The sequence below is a fragment of the Polypterus senegalus genome, chromosome 6 (assembly GCF_016835505.1).
Source record: "Polypterus senegalus isolate Bchr_013 chromosome 6, ASM1683550v1, whole genome shotgun sequence".
Taxonomy (NCBI): Eukaryota; Metazoa; Chordata; class Cladistia; order Polypteriformes; family Polypteridae; genus Polypterus; species Polypterus senegalus.
The window spans coordinates 152,529,224-152,546,015 of NC_053159.1; the positions used below are offsets into that span (position 1 = coordinate 152,529,224).

The following is a 16,792-nucleotide window of genomic DNA, read 5'->3' on the forward strand; positions in this document are numbered from 1 at the left end:
TACAGGACTATCCTCAGACTCATTTCCATGCCATAGAGGCGACCTTAAATAGTAAGTATTAAAAGCTGACATGCAAGCTTAAAAGAATTTAGGCTTTCATGTCACATACTTGACAACACTCCAGGAAATTAAGGGGAAATACATTTATGACGGAAATCAGGAAATTTGTGTGGGGGCGGCCGTGGGGTTTGGAAGCATTATAAGAACCTGGAACAGGCTACCAAGTTATGTAACTGAAGAAGAAAGTTTGTAAACCTTGAAAAATGACTATCTGGATGAGATACTAGGACTACTTAGCCAGTAACTAACCAAACAAGTGTGATGGATTGAATGGTCTCCTCGTTTGTCAAACTTCTTTTGTTACTTTGCAATATGGAGGAAGGAGCCTGCTTTACTCAATACATGAGCTTGACTTTTGGGAGAAACACATCATACTTAGGCGGCACGGTGGCACAGTGGTAGCGCTGCTGCCTCGCAGTTGGGAGACCCGGGTTCGCTTCCTGGGTCCTCCCTGCGTGGAGTTTGCATGTTCTCCCCGTGTCTGCGTGGGTTTCCTCCGGGCGCTCCGGTTTCCTCCCACAATCCAAAGACATGCAGGTTAGGTGGATTGGCGATTCTAAATTTGCCCTAGTGTGTGTGTGGGTGTGTTTGTGTGTGTCCTGTGGTGGGTTGGCACCCTGCCCAGGATTGGTTCATGCCTTGTGCCCTGTGTTGGCTGGGATTGGCTCCAGCAGACCCCCGTGACCCTGTATTCGGATTCAGCGGGTTAGAAAATGGCTGGATGGATATCATACTTATCTGAGTGTTTACTTTGCAGTCAAGGCATTTTTTAATCCTTAAATGGTCTGTCACCAACTTACCCTACTGAAATTAAAGTAACAAATAACTTACATATTGTGCAATAGGACTGTTTAAGGGGTGCTAATCCTATCAATGAGTAGGCTTAAAGATATTGAATATACTTACTAAGACACCCAGTACACGGCAGAGTTTTTGATAACAAAACTTTTTACAGGCATGCTGAAACAGAAAGAAATTACAATTTAATTTTTTGATAATTCTTCACACTATACAGTACATTTCTTATAAAGGACGTTTATTCACTCGAAAAGATGAAAAACAAGCTTTAAAAAAAAATATTTAACTAGATAACAGATTATTAGACACCTAAAACTTAAAAATATTTAGGCCTTTTATTATATATTACAGATAGCAAACCTTTATTGCCCCGTTTGTCATTTAGTGCGTATTTTACGGCACAAATTAACTGTACCCAACACAGAACAGAATTTTAACTCAAACAGTTAAAAGGCTGTTGGACAAGCGCCAATAAGCAAGTAATAACACCATTAAAAGTTGTATAAAGGATATAAAAACTTTCAGTGTTAGTACTGATCATGTTTTATTAGGCTGTGTGCCAACAAGATCACCCACACTCATTGTGTCACCAAACAGTAAAACGTGATTGACGTTCTATAGGTGACACAAATTCAAGTGTTTCACAGCCAGTAAAAGACATTATAAAGATACAAGAATTGCCAAAGGAAAAAGGAGTGTTAGCATCCATCTTATAAAAATCAAAAGGCACATCAACAGCAAAACTGAATGTATTATTATTTCAATTAAGCCAGAGCTGGTATCTCATTGCTAACATGAGTCTTAATTTTAGAAAACTAACAGTACATTCTACTTGGGTAAATAAAAGTAGGCTTTCCATAATGTAACAATACAACAGTGTGAGCAGATTACAATGCAGTGACAGCATCAACACCACCGATGGGCTTCCAGACCCCGAGGTGAGGCTTGCTACTTGGACAAGAAGAGTGGGAATGCTGAGCTGGTTTAGTCATATCGTGGGTCTGCTCTGTGCGGTGCTCGGAGGTTGGGGGCCGGGATTCAGTCTCAGGTAGTAGATAAATGGATTAGGTCTTATTCCTATTGGCATAAGTGTAAAAAGAAGTGCTGTGGATTCATTTAATTGTTCATTATTCACTTGACCCCTGACAGTTTATCAAAAACACTAAATTTTATAAGAAAATTTTGTGTTATTTTAAAACTGCACAAATCTGCATAATGCTACTGGAATGTATTCTGTATAATGAAATTACTTTTTAATCAAGGCCTTTTCTTACCAGAATGTGAAAACGGCCACAAAAGCAACAGTAACAAGAAGCTGAGCAGACATAATAAGGTAGACCTTTAAAAGAAAAAATAAAATCTATTACAAATCTTAAAAACAGCATTAAACTAAAAAGTTAAAACATGCTTGCAATTTAATACTGAGAAACCCATAGTTGTATATAAAAATTTTTTGAAGCTTATAAACAAAGAATACATCAACTAATGTTTTTTTTTTTTTATTTTAAAAACAAACCAAAATGATACTGAACTATTAAATATTCAGTTTAATAAGTCAGTTCTTTGTTTCAGCAACTGCAAACAAGAAAACATTTTATATGTATACTCCCATTTTAAATCAGCAAACAAACAAAAACTGCAGACTAGTTTAAATAAAGCTAACTGAAAACAGACAATAAAACAGATATTAATTAATTACACCTTACTTTACGGATGAAAGCATGTCTGACACTTTTGTTGTCCCAGGAACTATCTGCAAAACCTTCGGTGTCTTCATCTTTGCCAGCTCCATATGAATTACGACCATCTGTTAAAAACATATTATGCAACCATCAGACAAATAGAAAATACTGGAATACGACTCTTCCAGATACTTCTGCAGCACAGAATCATTATACAGTATATGGAGCGAACATCACATACCTTTATTTATCTGTAGATTTCTCAAACGAATTGGGTCATGTTTTGTGGGCTCAGTTCTGTAATTCTGAAATAACTAAGAGTGCAGCATCTCCCATGCTAACTCACCACAGGACCAATTCAGCGGTACAACATAAAACATTAACTCTTTTAGGGCGGATGTTGACTTCTGTCGACATCCAGGGATAGAGAGCGACAATCAGTTGTTAATGGTGACAAAACTCACTGTCACGTCACAGGCATTCCCTCAGAGCTTGGAGGAATGTTAGACTGTTTGACTCGACAACTAATCGGTGCGTGTGCGCGAGTTGCGAAATGTAAACAAAGGCAAGATGGCATCGACATCTCACAAGGGATCGAAGCGAGTGCAGAAAAGAAAATACTCGGCAGACAATGTTTTGTGCATTATCACCGAGTCGGACTCTGATTTTTCAGAATTGGATTTTATTGGCAGTAGTCAGGAGAGTGAAGAGCTGGCATCAGCTGATCGGACACCAGCCAATGCCGCCCCAGCAGTTTCTGAAGGTTGTATTATGGATGAGAGCTTTGAAATTGGTTTCAAGAAATGGAACATTAAAATGTTAAATCAAGAATTACTCTAGTATATTCTGCAAATCAAGGAAGATTTTTAAACCATAGAGTTAACCAAAGACTTAAAAAAATAAATAAACAAAAAAATAAGAAAATCACCACCAACTGGAGTGATCTGCCCCAATATAATGGACTGTGTCCAGGAGTGGACCAGTCCCGGTATTTAGACTGGCACTTGGTGGAGGACCACACAGTGCAGGCTAGGAGGCCCCCAAAGCGATCAGGTGGCTCCCTGATCCCCACTATGGACATGTTTCCAGGGGATGGCCTCGCCTTTCAAGGCAGATGTGTGGTTCAGGATTGAAAGGACCTCATGAGCCACTATAAGGATTAAAAGGATAGACCCAAGAGTTCCCAATTCCAAGTCTGCCTCAATCTTACAAGTCTCCTCAGGCCATAAGGCAAAGGAGTTTAGAGTCAGACGATTGAGTGCAGGCAAGGAATGAAGAAAGACCACGGGAAGGAGAAAAAGTCAGTGGGAGCAAGCAAAAGAAAAAATATACTAAAAAGTTAAACTTGTGGGAAAGTGCTTTGGGAAAACCATACTCTGAACAGGGTCAGAACCTTTGTATAGGTAGTAAGCACAGAGGCGCAGGAAGTCGAGAACTACTTATGTTCTTCATCTCCAGTATATACCCTATACCCCTTTGCTATTCATTTTTGTAATACTTTTCTCACCTACCTACCAATGTTAGAAAAACCCCTTAATTTACAGCATTTAAACCAATGTTAAAAACGTATTCTTTACAAGAGCATATTCTGGCTAGACCAGCTGGTCATGTTGTTTCACGTTGTTCTCTGATCATTTTTCAAATTGGCTGTAATAGTTGCTCCTTTCCATTTTTTTTTTACTATTTTGAGTATATTGGTGGCACATGGTTTGCCTTGGAGTAGGTACATCATTACATATAATGAAGTGGTTTCCATACATCTTCTATGCACATTAAATTATTGATAATGGTCTACAGAAGGATTCTTTGCAGAATGTGGCTGGCATTGGACAGTTAGGATCTGGACTTAAAACAAATCCTGTGTGTATAAATAGTATATAATTACTTTTTTGAATCAACATTATCCTGTGTGTTTATGTTGCATTTCTTTTGTTAATATTATATTTACAATTATTTTACAGTGCACTGGTCGCACATTGTAAGTGGTAGTGTGCTAAAGAATAACAATTGAGTTAAACTAAACATTGAGTCTCCGTACTCACTTGAAGCATGCCAACACAGCAGAAAAGCAGCAGTCTCATGTCGAGTACATACAGAAGAATGGAAACAATGTGGCACAGGGTAAAGCAACCAGATGCAGTAGATAAGGAAGTCAAGAATTTTTCACACTCATTAGCCTTTGCTTACTTACAATGTTGAGGTTTATGAGAAACACTCTTGCCTTGTGAATGTTCAAACAAGAGGAGAATTGCAGAAATGCTGGGGGTTTGTAGAGCATACTGTAGTGTAATAAAGTAAGGAATTATACCGATATTTGAGACTGATCAAATATCTGACCACTCTACCTGTTCTGAATCCTCAGTGCTTCACCAGAACAAAGCATTCGGATCCTGATCCAGAGGGTTTGTTGCAAGATTCTATCCAGACCAAATGCGATTAACAGCCATTTTATTTTATTTTAGTTATTAATCTTGGTGCATCAGCCAAAATACACCCCTACCTTTGTATCCACTCCCTTTAGGAAACAAGATAACAATAAAAAAAGGAAAAAAAAAAAAACACCACACCATTACACTGTTAACTAAAAGGGAAAACATTTATCCGTTAAAAATTAAAAACACCACTGGCATATTTTATAAGCTGGCTTGGTCGACTTATAGCCAGCTTATAAAATATGCCAGTGGCGTTTTTAATTTTTAATGGATATAAGCTGGCTTGGTCGACCCCTCCTTGAACCGTCACCTTATCGTGGTGGAGGGGTTTGCGTGTCCCAATGATCCTAGGAGCTATGTTGTCCGGGGCTTTATGCCCCTTGTAGGGCCACTCAAGGCAAACTGGTCCTAGGTGAGGGATGAGACAAAGAGCGGTTCAACAAACCTCCGATGAAGAATAAAAACCTTGGACGACGTTTTCCCTTGCCCGGACGCGGGTCACCGGGGCCCCCCTCTGGAGCCAGGCCTGGAGGTGGGGCTCGATGGCGAGCGCCTGGTGGCCGGGCCTGCACCCATGGGGCTCGGCTGGGCACAGCCCGAAGATGTACCATGGGTCTTCCTCCCCATGGGCTCACCACCTATGGGAGGGGCCAAGGAGGTTGGGTGCAGTGCGAGTTGGGTGGTGGCCGAATGCGGGGACCTTGGCGGTCTGATCCTCGGCTATAGAAACTGGCTCTTGGGACGAGGAATGTCACTTCTCTGAAGGAGAAGGAGCCTGAGCTAGTGCACAAGGTCGAGAGGTTCCGGCTAGATATAGTCGGACTCACCTCGACGCACAGCTTGGACTCTGGAACCAATCTCCTTGAGAGGGGCTGGACTCTCTACCACTCTCGAGTTTCCCCCGGTGAGAGGCGCCGAGCAGGTGTGGGCATACTTATTGCCCCCCGACTCGGAGCCTGTGCATTGGGGTTTACCCCGGTGGACGAGAGGTGGCCTCCCTCCGCCTTCGGGTGGGGGAAGGGTCCTGACTGTTTGTGCGTATGCGCCGAACAGCAGTTTGGAGTATCCACCCTTTTTGGAGTCTCTGGAGGGGGTGCTAAAGGGCGTACCTTCTGGGGATTCCCTCATTTTGCTGGGAAAATTCAATGCTCACGTGGGCAATGACAGTGAGACCTGGAAGGGTGTGATTAGGAGGAATGGCCCCCCCGATCTGAACCTGAGCGGTGTTTTGTTATTGGACTTCTGTGCTCGTCACAGAAAATGTTCCGATGAGTTGAAATTAGTTCTGTCTTGTGCACAACACTGTTTGATCGTCACATGCAGGGTTGTATTGGAGGTAGTTGCCTGTGCTGGCCCAAACAGATAAAACATATTTGATAACTGAACGGATGGAATTAACACGATCATATCCACTATGACTAAACTGGAGTGGAAAAAAAAAAATCCTGTACTTGGACAGTTAAACATTTTAAGACAGGAATAAACAGCATATTTTTCCTGCTGTACAAATTGTGGTACTTTTCTGGATAAACATGAAGCTGAACATGTAAATTATAAATAACAAAAAAGAAGTTTGAGGTGCACCTTAAGGTCGGGGTTTTACTTCACGCAACGCAATGCATGTGCCTGTGGACGCTTCTGCTACACAAGAATTCTGCGGTTTATACTTGTGTGTGCACTTTACATAAATCTGGAATATTCCACCAAGTGGCAGTGTGAGACATCATCATGGTGAGAAAATGTTCGGCTTTGCTGTGTTGTGAATTGCCCGATATATCCATTAAATTCCGAGGACACCTTGCCACAATATCTCTGAAAAGGATGGATGTTTAGTGAATAAAACCATCAATCCAGGTATGTGCTATAATATCGACTTGTCTGTACCTCCTGCTGCTATGCGATATTCAAAAGAAGTTAGAAAATACACATTTATACAATGCAACACTACAAAAACAAATCAGACGTTGGCCCCGCTCAGTGACTTTACTTAGTCTTCTAGTTCATGGCCGATTTGCTGTTGTTCTTGAACGCTTTCGCTTTCCACAAATACCACTTACAGTTCGCCGTGGAATATCCAGCAAGATAACTGTCTTACTGCAAAGGTGGCATCTTATCACGGTACCATGCCTGGAGTCACTGAGGTCTTCAGAACAACCCATTTTGTTTCACAGATGTCTGTAAAGGAGACTGCATGGCGAGGTGCTTGATTTTATACTCCTTGTAGTTGTGTCCCAATACTTTTGTCCATTTAGTGTATTAGGGATGCTTTCATCCATCAGCCGCCAAACTAGATCAGCTGATTTTCACCAGGTATTGGGAAAGAATAGAGAAGTCATCCTGTGTTTTTAGACAAATGGCAAAAAACTACTTTAATGAATTCAGGCCTTTTAATTTTGTCCTTTAAATTAAAACATACACCATTTCAGTTTGGACAGATTGTTAAGTGCAGCAGTTTATATTTTTAATTGGGAAAACAAAGAATAAATTTAAAATTGTTTCTTAGTAAACACTAGGCATGTTAGCTTCAAAGTGCATCTTACACATATAAACCAGTTAAGTGTGTTAGTCTTGTGTCTTCTTGATAAACAACTTATGAACATATGATACATTTGCGCCTTTTTAAATATCTGTACTGTTTATTATTTATTTCTGTGTGTATGTGTACAGTATACGTTTTGATAAGAAATAAGTACTACATAATTAAAATGGTAATCCATATTTTAAATTACACCTCAAGAATTATGAATTTCTAGCTGATACATGCAAAAATTCTTAAATGTAAATATACAAATACTAAATCGATTGTGTATTTATTTTTTTCTTAGAGAAATGGTTAAAGCTATATATATATATATATATATATATATATATATATATATATATATATATATATATATATATATATATATATATATATATATATATATATATATATATATATATATATATATATATATATAAATATATATATATATATATTTTTTTTTTTTTAAATTAAACCTTGTTTCAGATAGATACCTTATGGGGGGGGGGGGATAAACAATGACAGTTTGTAATTATAAAAATGATTTTATCTTTTCATGCCATATGCATTATGGATACATATTTTAGTAGTTGAAGTATTGTGTATTTTAAGGACATTTTAGTATTTTTATGGTAATTGAACAATAAGCCTAATGAAATTAATTTTGTTAATAAGAAATAAACAGTTAACACCTGTGGTCTATAGTTATAAAAATACCAAAGGTAACACTTTAATACAAAACACAAGGCTTCTTTGTGTCTGGTTATGCAGAAGCTTAGTGTAGAATGTTTTTAAAAGGCATAAAGAAAAAAAAAAAACATGGAATCAATATCGGAATACTTATTAGAAATATGCATGTACTGTAGCTCCTAACACACTTACATACACATAAATCAATCAGAAAATTTTGCAGAGTAATTTACACTCGTAAATCATGGCACAGAGAGTCATATAAATTTAATTCAAACAGCTCGACATTCTTTGAAAAACTGATGTTGCCAACATAAGAAGTTTGTCTTTTCATGTATATACACCTAGGAAGTGACTATGGGTTCAGCACAAAAAAATAAATAAATAATTCACCTCCGCAGTCCTACTGGGCATCATGAAAATGCCTGGAGTGACATAATTAGAAGGAATGTTCTGTCTAATCATAACCACTGTAGAATAAAGGGGCATTGTCGCAATTTGTTAGGCTTTCAGTGTCATACAAGGCCTCCTATGTGAAAACAGAAGATTTAAAAGATGTGCAAAAAACCCAGCGGTGTTCCCGTCACCCTGTAATTCATGAATATTCCTTTTAAGCACCTTAACTGCTTAGCAGCTCTCCTTATAACCAACATTTGGTCATTTTACTGTCCAACATTTATATAACAATATTGCAAAAATGAGCTGCCATATCTGCAGAGACTCTTGCAGACAAAAGGGTATCTAAAGTAGACATTTATTTTAAGTTTGTAACTGCAAACTGACCTATTTTCACTGTGATGGGACAAAATAAAATAACCTAGAAGCTGGTGCTAGTTCAGTAACTGGAAAGGTCCTTGATCCAATTACCAGAGACTGCACACTCCCTTTAAACTAAATGCATGCACTCCTTCACTGTCTTGGCAGTCAGAAAACTTTGGCCCTAGAAACTAGCTTTCAGTATGGTGTTGCAGCTGGATATCCCACAATATCTGCAATCAAACTTCAGATATTTCTACAATTCAGTAGAATATTGTGTTTATCAGTAACTTGTATTATTCTGCCTTGTAAAACAAGTGTGCTTCAGTTACTGAAATAATAGATGGGAAGCCCAATCTACAGAGAAAGGTAAGGAGAATAAAAGTGGTGGTAGCTTTACAAAATTGTCCAAATAATCTTTAGTGCTGCGCTAAGTAAACTAATTAATTAATTGATTAACATCACATCGATTCAACTCCTCTGTCTTTCCCATATGACTCTGGATTTTATTAATACTTATTGATTTCAAAAGGTTATGTCCTCTCATTTAGTTCTGAGGATTTGAGTAACCTGCCAGAGCACCAGCCAAATAGAAAGTTCCAAAAAAATAATGAAACTCATTAGAAAGTGTATAAAGGGTACCATTATATGGAATGAGTTCAACTGTCACTATCAACAGACCCTCCCAAATCTCTGGAATTGTTGAGATCATCAAGTTTTAAATAACTCGTCCCAGGAGGTATTACAAGTTATCACCAAGAGGAAGTGTTTGTCCAATATGACAGTAACAATGTGGCAAGTTAAAGAAAGCCTCTTCTGTAACCATCTTTAAAGGAATATCCATCCCAAAATGACATTTCATTTATCATGGAGAATCCAACTTAAAGGAAACAAAAGCAAGCAAAACCAAAACATCCATGAAAAATCTCAAATTATTTGTGTCTCCTAATTTAAAATGTCATGTATGGATGTTTAAACAAACATAATAAAACCACTTAAGTATTACATTGTCCACCTTCCCTACGAAAGCTAATTGTCAGAGTGCTAATGGCTTTAGATCTAGGAAGAGAAATGCAGATTTTGTTCTGACCCCTGAAGAGTATTAACTCTGATTTTTGCATGGACACTTGCCAGACTTCCAAAATCCCCTCAATCTTGCCTTTGCACATTTTCTGAACTTGTAAAGTCTACTACTGCATACCCCATGGCATCTCAACATATTACTGTATTTATTTATGCATCACCGATGCTGTGGCACAAGAATTTCACTATGCTCTTGAAGTCTAATGGCCAATAAAGATCTAGAATATCGACTTGTCTGTACCTCCTGCTGCTATGCGATATTCAAAAGAAGTTAGAAAACACACATTTATACAATGCAACACTACAAAAACAAATCAGATGGCTGCCAATTTGTGGTGCGAAATATTAGTTAACATCAGTTTGGAAGTTGGAAAATGTATGAAAAAATGGAATAATGGGAGGTACAAATGCATTCGCAAGCAGGGGAAAATGTGTAGCAACAGGAGCAGTGATATTAGAGGACAAAAACTGCCTACATTTTAATGGATCATTTGCTTTTCTTACATGCTACAAAACACTCCAACTAGTGTTCATGCATGTCCCTGAAGTATAAATTGCTTTTGGTGAAATAGCCCTCAGCATAGGCTTGACACAGAAGTATAAATAAGCTTAAAGGACAGGAGCTATTCTATCATTAACCAATGCATGTAGCGGTGCAGCAGCAGTAGGACTGCAGACACTTAAATGGACAGAGTAGGAGTGAACCTCTCAGATGAAGCACATACATTTCCTATTCAATCTATGTCCTCATCATTACCTGTGTTCTTAAGCAGCAGGAAGTAATAAAAAGACTGATGATGTAGGTAGTAGAACCAAGACATACACCAATGCATGTCTGCCAGGCTTGCCCTTCACTGCAGAATGAAGTGCTCAGCAATCCAGGAGGAACTCTAAAACAGCAACTGTTGTTCTGAATTTAAGGAAGTTGAATGTAGTCACTTAGGCATTGCAGAGTATGCCCAACAATATCCCTCCCCTATCCGTTGTACAAGGCCTAGCACAGTGCAAGGAACGTGCTCTGATTGGGTAGCTTCTCAGCCATCTTGCAATAGCGTCCCTTGCATGAAATCAACTGGGCAAAGCAACTGAGGAAGCATGTGCCATAAATTAAAAGTCCAATTGTCCGCAGAAATCCGCGAACCAGCAAAAAAATCCATGATATATATTTAGATATGCTTGTATTTAAAATCCGCGATAGAGTGAAGCCACGAAAGTCGAAGCGCGATATAGCGAGGGATCACTGTGGTACATTAATGTGCGAATTTCATTGACATCCTACAGATGAATAATAGATCTTTAAATCAAACGAGCAACAAATTCCAGAACTGTAAATTAAGGCATTACAAATTTTGTTTGTAGTCTCAAACCTACCTTGATTTAATGGTTCATTTGGTGAAATCATTGGTGGCATCATTGGTGGCATCATTGGTGGTAAACCCCCCATCGGCATATTTGGATTGGGATGCATGCCTGGCTGTGGAAACATTCCTGGCTGGGGGAACATTCCAGGCTGTTGTGGATAACCTGGTCCTGAAAATCCATATGGGGGTGGTTGTGGGTAGCCACCGGCTTGTGGTGGGTAGAGAGGATTGCCGGTCTCCTCATAATTTGGTGGAAAATCAGATCTTGACATTGTGAGAAAAAAAACTCTGGGAGATTCTGTTATCTAAAAAGAAATGCAATATTGTAAATTTAAAATATACATATCAACACTTATATTTCAGTAAATATTTTGAAACATTAGACACTTCCATCTTTTAACCCAAGGTTGTTATATGCACAATGACCTTACATTGTACAATTTGATATCATCGGTTCCTTCTTCTCATTACTGGAACTCTGCGTAGCCGGTCTCTTCCACAGAACAAGAATCATCATCTAAATTACACTATACTTGAATAATCTTTTCAAGCTTTTTAGATTTTGTCTTGTAAAATGTATTTAATACTAATAAATAGTGAGGTGTATTACTAAAAGTGAACCAGAAAAAGCCTCTATTTTCTGCTATGTATTTGTCTGATATTAAAACATCAATTATTCATCAGTGACATCATAACCACTAACTACATTTTTAAAATAACTATAATACAAGAACTAGCTAATAATGAAAATGCATAAAACAGTGTCAAAGCAGATCAAACAACCCACAGAAAGCATGTTCTGCATGTAAAGTGACATTGAAAACAAGCCAATTTTTTAAAAAAAAACATTAGCAAATACAGTACATACAAAGAAAGGCACACTCTCACGGAGTGAGACAAAATCACTTGATTACACACACTTCACCGATTGGACCTATAAGAAATTACCATAGTAATGTTAAATACCTGTGAAACTAACTTTAAACAAAAGTCTCAAAGATAGACTGCTGCAAAGACTGGCCAAAAGTACAGTACACATAGTAAAAATAGGAAGATACTATAAAGAGACAGATTCCATTTAAAAAAGTGTTAAAAGTAGCCAAATTCGTAATAATATGCTTCCACCGAGCACTCTGATCAGCATTAAATTAAGAAAAGTTTTTACAAATCAAGGCAAAAAATGGCTACAGAGTAGGCTGCCTGTTTATTTGGCCCAAATTATTCTCCTAAGTAAACAAATCATGTAAATCTTTATGTGGATAGTTTAACAGGCAAATGTACAGCTGTATTTTTGTAAAGGCTAAAACACTTATTTCAAAATACACCCAAAAGAAATGTAGCACTGCCCTTCTTAAAAAAAAAAAAAACAAAAAAAAACACATAAGTGAATGACTATGTTAATCTGTCATCGAAATCAACTTTAAAACCAATGTAAGCACTTACTAATCAGTCTGCAAAAGAAAACAATGAAAACAAAACAATAGCACCATTAGATATTTGTAAGCAAATCAAAGTTTTCTGCACATAGAAAACATGGTGGTATGCCACCGCTACAAAATGATACAATTCATGAACATTCATATCCCTTTTTCATGCTGCACTTAACACTTTTCAAAATTCATGCTATGAAACCTGAACATGGAGAATACTATTTTTTTTTTTATTTGTCACAGCTTTTGAATAGCCATAATTTAAAAGTATTGTGGTCCAAGTAAAAATCAATTTAATACCTCTGCACAATGTAAATATAATAATCATCTTGTGCACCCTATGATAACCAGATTCTCCTGCACCATTCAACTGGTCAAGCAATTTATTCATTATTGTGCATACCCTCAAACCAAGTGATTTGTTGATCTAAACATTATGAACTTCTTTGGGACAACAAAGAAATACTGAGGTCTCACCACAAAACACATCGGGGAGTTCACCTTAATCAGTGTCGGATTGGGGCTGTGCAGGCAGCAATAGAGTAGCCCGACAGCAATAGATACATACTTAAAGTGAGGGCTGTCAACACTTTTTCAACTTTATATTGATTTGTTGCAAACATTCAAGTTATATCATAGCTTTGTGTTCAGATAGCGACAACTCTTATTGTACAACACAACCTCAGACATACTCCATATGGAGTTTTTGTTTTAAGAATGAAGATGCAGCTTTACTTCATTGATTAGTCTTAACATTGCCCCCACAGCACCCATTAGAACATTAGGAATGTTCTTACTGTATTTGTAACGAAAAGTAGATGCTGCTCACTTGCAAAGAATGAATGTCTTTTGTGTATGCATCTGCATTTAGTTCTGTTACTCAAGTTTTTGTGGGCTACAGCTACAAGCTACTTTAACAATTCATTTTTGTGAATATTTGTTAAAAAAAAAAAAGGCTATTAAAATACTTGGTGCAGTTCAATTCTCTTTATTGCCCAGATTATCATTATGTAAAATACTAGTAATCATTAATATTTAGCAATTGATTTAAAAATGTGTGAATTAAACCACAAAATTATTGTAAACATTATTATATTTAATGAAACAATGTGCGAACGAAGCAGTGACAGTCCCTACAATTCTATACAGACAAATGGACAGAGCACAATAACACTGCAAAAAATATTAGAAATTGGTTTTAGATTCAGCCCAGAAACTACCATAACTTACATTTTGAATAGTTTGCAGTAACACTTCCTTCTTCAAAGAAATGCAGTCTGGTTTTGGCTGCAACCCAAAAATGCACTGATAACACTAACAAGAAGGACAAGCAGAAAACCATCTCGCCAATAAAATTACACCCATATGCATGTGTTCTGCCGTTCAACTTTCAGGTGGGATGACAGTTTCCTCCCACAGTCTAAAGACATGCAGGTTAGGTGTATAAAATTGACCCTAGTGTGTGCTTGGTGTGTAAGTCCCCTGCGGTGGGCTGGCGCCCTGCCCAGAATTTGTTCCTGCCTTGCGCTCTGTAATGGCTTAGTTTGGCTCCAGCAGATCCCCACGACCCTGTGTTAGGATATAGTGGGTTGGAGAATGACTGACTGAAATCTGAAGGGAAGCCATGATGTGTGTATGTCAAGTGACAAGCCCGACGCTAAAATGCCACCTTCACTGGTAAATCAAAGCAAAGTTAGGATTACACTTTCATTACTGAATAGCTTAAGTGAAACTATCAAGCTACAGAACATGCCAAAATGTTGGGTAAATGGATGCCAAAAAACCTTGAAAGACAGATTAGAGAGAGAGAGAGAGAGAGAGAGAGAGAGAGAGAGAGATTAGAGATAGATACTTTATTAAATCCCAAGGGGAAATTCACAAATTTGAAGCAATAACACGACCTATCAAATCCACTGTATCAAAAATGAAAATCTTTAATCCCTCCAAATCTTCTGTTCTACGCTCAAGAGCACAATATGGATAGAAAAAGTCTGGGCTGTGCGAAACAGTATATGAAAGGTTTTTCTTGCCTGTGAAAGTCATATTGCTTATTTGACTGATGCCAAAAACAGATGATCTTCAAATTTGACAGAAAAGAAAAAAGGTAGCTTGCCTTTATTCCAAAAAAAAAAAACGTCATGTAAATCTTGGCCTTATTTTCATTCACCGAATTTTGTAGGCACATTTCATAGAATATTTGTTACAGATGAAGACTGATTTTTAAAAAAAACTACGTAAATACAAGTCCACATTTGACTCCTTCAATTACATATTTCTATGAACAATGGGTAATAAACATCACTAGGAAGACACTGAAGAACAGTTTGTTCTCAACTACAATTAAGACAGCAAGATGACTGCTGCCATATTAAAATTCTCGGCATTATTTTTAATACTAAGTGAACAAAATCTCAGAATCCATTTGCATCACACAATAAATCCAACTAATGCTTCCAACAAAGCAACAACAACAACATGTAACAACATAAAGGAAAGTCAAAATGCATTAGTTATATTCAGACTATCTGCTTAAGTCTAAATGAAGGAAGGCACTTAAAAGCCCCGTGATAAATTCGACACAGTAAACTTAAGGTAAGTTTAATTTCAATCTAAAACAATACCGATTTCATAATATGAAAGTTTTCCTGGTCATATGCAACTTTTTTATATTATATAATGAACTGTAGATGTTCAGGGTTAGGTTCAATATTCATTTTAACCACTAAGGCAGAGCACCACACCCAACACACCAACTTAATAGTTTCATGAAGTTGATTATCACCTAGCGAGATACATGCACGTTTTTAAACAAACTCGGTTACCAAGAAGAACTCTTTCACATACAGGCCCGCCCAAGAGGACTTACTGAAATGCTAATCTCGTTTAAAACAGCACTTACCCATGTACAACATTTACGTCAGGACGCCTGGCTAGCTCCCGACCTATATTTTCAGGCTCGTCCATTAACCTAACCGCATGTTTTTGTTGGGGTGTTGAAGACAACAACCGATTTAAAAAACTCACTCGCAAACGGTTACCGGGCCTGGGTCTGAGCCATACCTAAAACAACGTCGCTAGAATAATAATAATTTTAAAAAGTTAGGAAATTGGGTTTAATGAATAAAAAAAAAAAATCTCAATTTTAGTCCCCCGAATTAAAAACAAAGAAATACGTGTTTGAGTAAACTGGATCAGCGCTACGTAAGAATGCCATTACTGAAACTCCCAAGTAAACCGCCACGGGGTAAGCTGCAGGCTACACTTTAAACAAACGTAATGTTTAGTCATAATCCATATGCTGGTTGCATTTTCAGGAAAGCGGCACCTCTAAGCTACCTTTCACGTATCAAAGGATTCGGCAGAATCATGGCTGAGCAACGGGAGCGCCGTGTCTGGGAGATTATTGGGACCTCCTGGTGTTAAACTTCTGTTACACATCGCGCAAACGACTTCTCAATAGCCCAAAATTCGATTAGGTAAAATCAATAAGCTCTCTATCCGAAGGACGCAAAGATAATGTCAGATTTACGCCTTCATAGATACTATTTTTTATCCAGAGAAATGCGTGTGCTTCAAAGTTTACGTCTCTCTACAAAATGCCTTGCGTTCCTCAACCTGTACAGGACCAACTGTTAAAACCGTACATACCTTTTTGGAAAAAGTAGTCCGCCTGAAGCTAGTCCTGTCTGTGCTGGATGTACATATATAAAGTGAACAGCGAGCCACGTCAATAACCAACTCCGTATAAAACTAATCACATTTTGTTTGAAGGATGTTACTTTTCTGATAAAAGTAGCCTAATCGTCTCTGACAAAACTTCCTGGCTCGAGCAAGCCTGCGCCGTATCACGTGACTAAGAAGGGCGACGCATTTGGGTGGAGGACTCGCAGATGTTCAGCAAATGGGGCTTGGCCGGGACAGCGCTGCAGAAGAAAAGACCAAAACACGTCACTCTGCAACTGTGCGAGCAATGCAG

At 38.0% G+C, this 16,792-nt stretch overlaps 1 protein-coding gene across 1 annotated transcript in view; it reads right to left on the reverse strand.

Moving 5' to 3' along the window:
• Nucleotides 1-16,792, reverse strand: part of LOC120531719 (protein lifeguard 3-like) — a 54,768-nt gene that overhangs the window by 18,222 nt on the left and 19,754 nt on the right. Inside the window, exons 2-5 of the mRNA XM_039757385.1 lie at nucleotides 11,397-11,691; nucleotides 2,565-2,665; nucleotides 2,133-2,197; nucleotides 967-1,020 (exon numbers count right to left, since the gene is read on the reverse strand). Coding sequence (XP_039613319.1) covers nucleotides 967-1,020; nucleotides 2,133-2,197; nucleotides 2,565-2,665; nucleotides 11,397-11,658 — 482 coding nt within the window. The 5' untranslated portion in view covers nucleotides 11,659-11,691. The remainder of the gene's footprint in view (nucleotides 1-966; nucleotides 1,021-2,132; nucleotides 2,198-2,564; nucleotides 2,666-11,396; nucleotides 11,692-16,792) is intronic.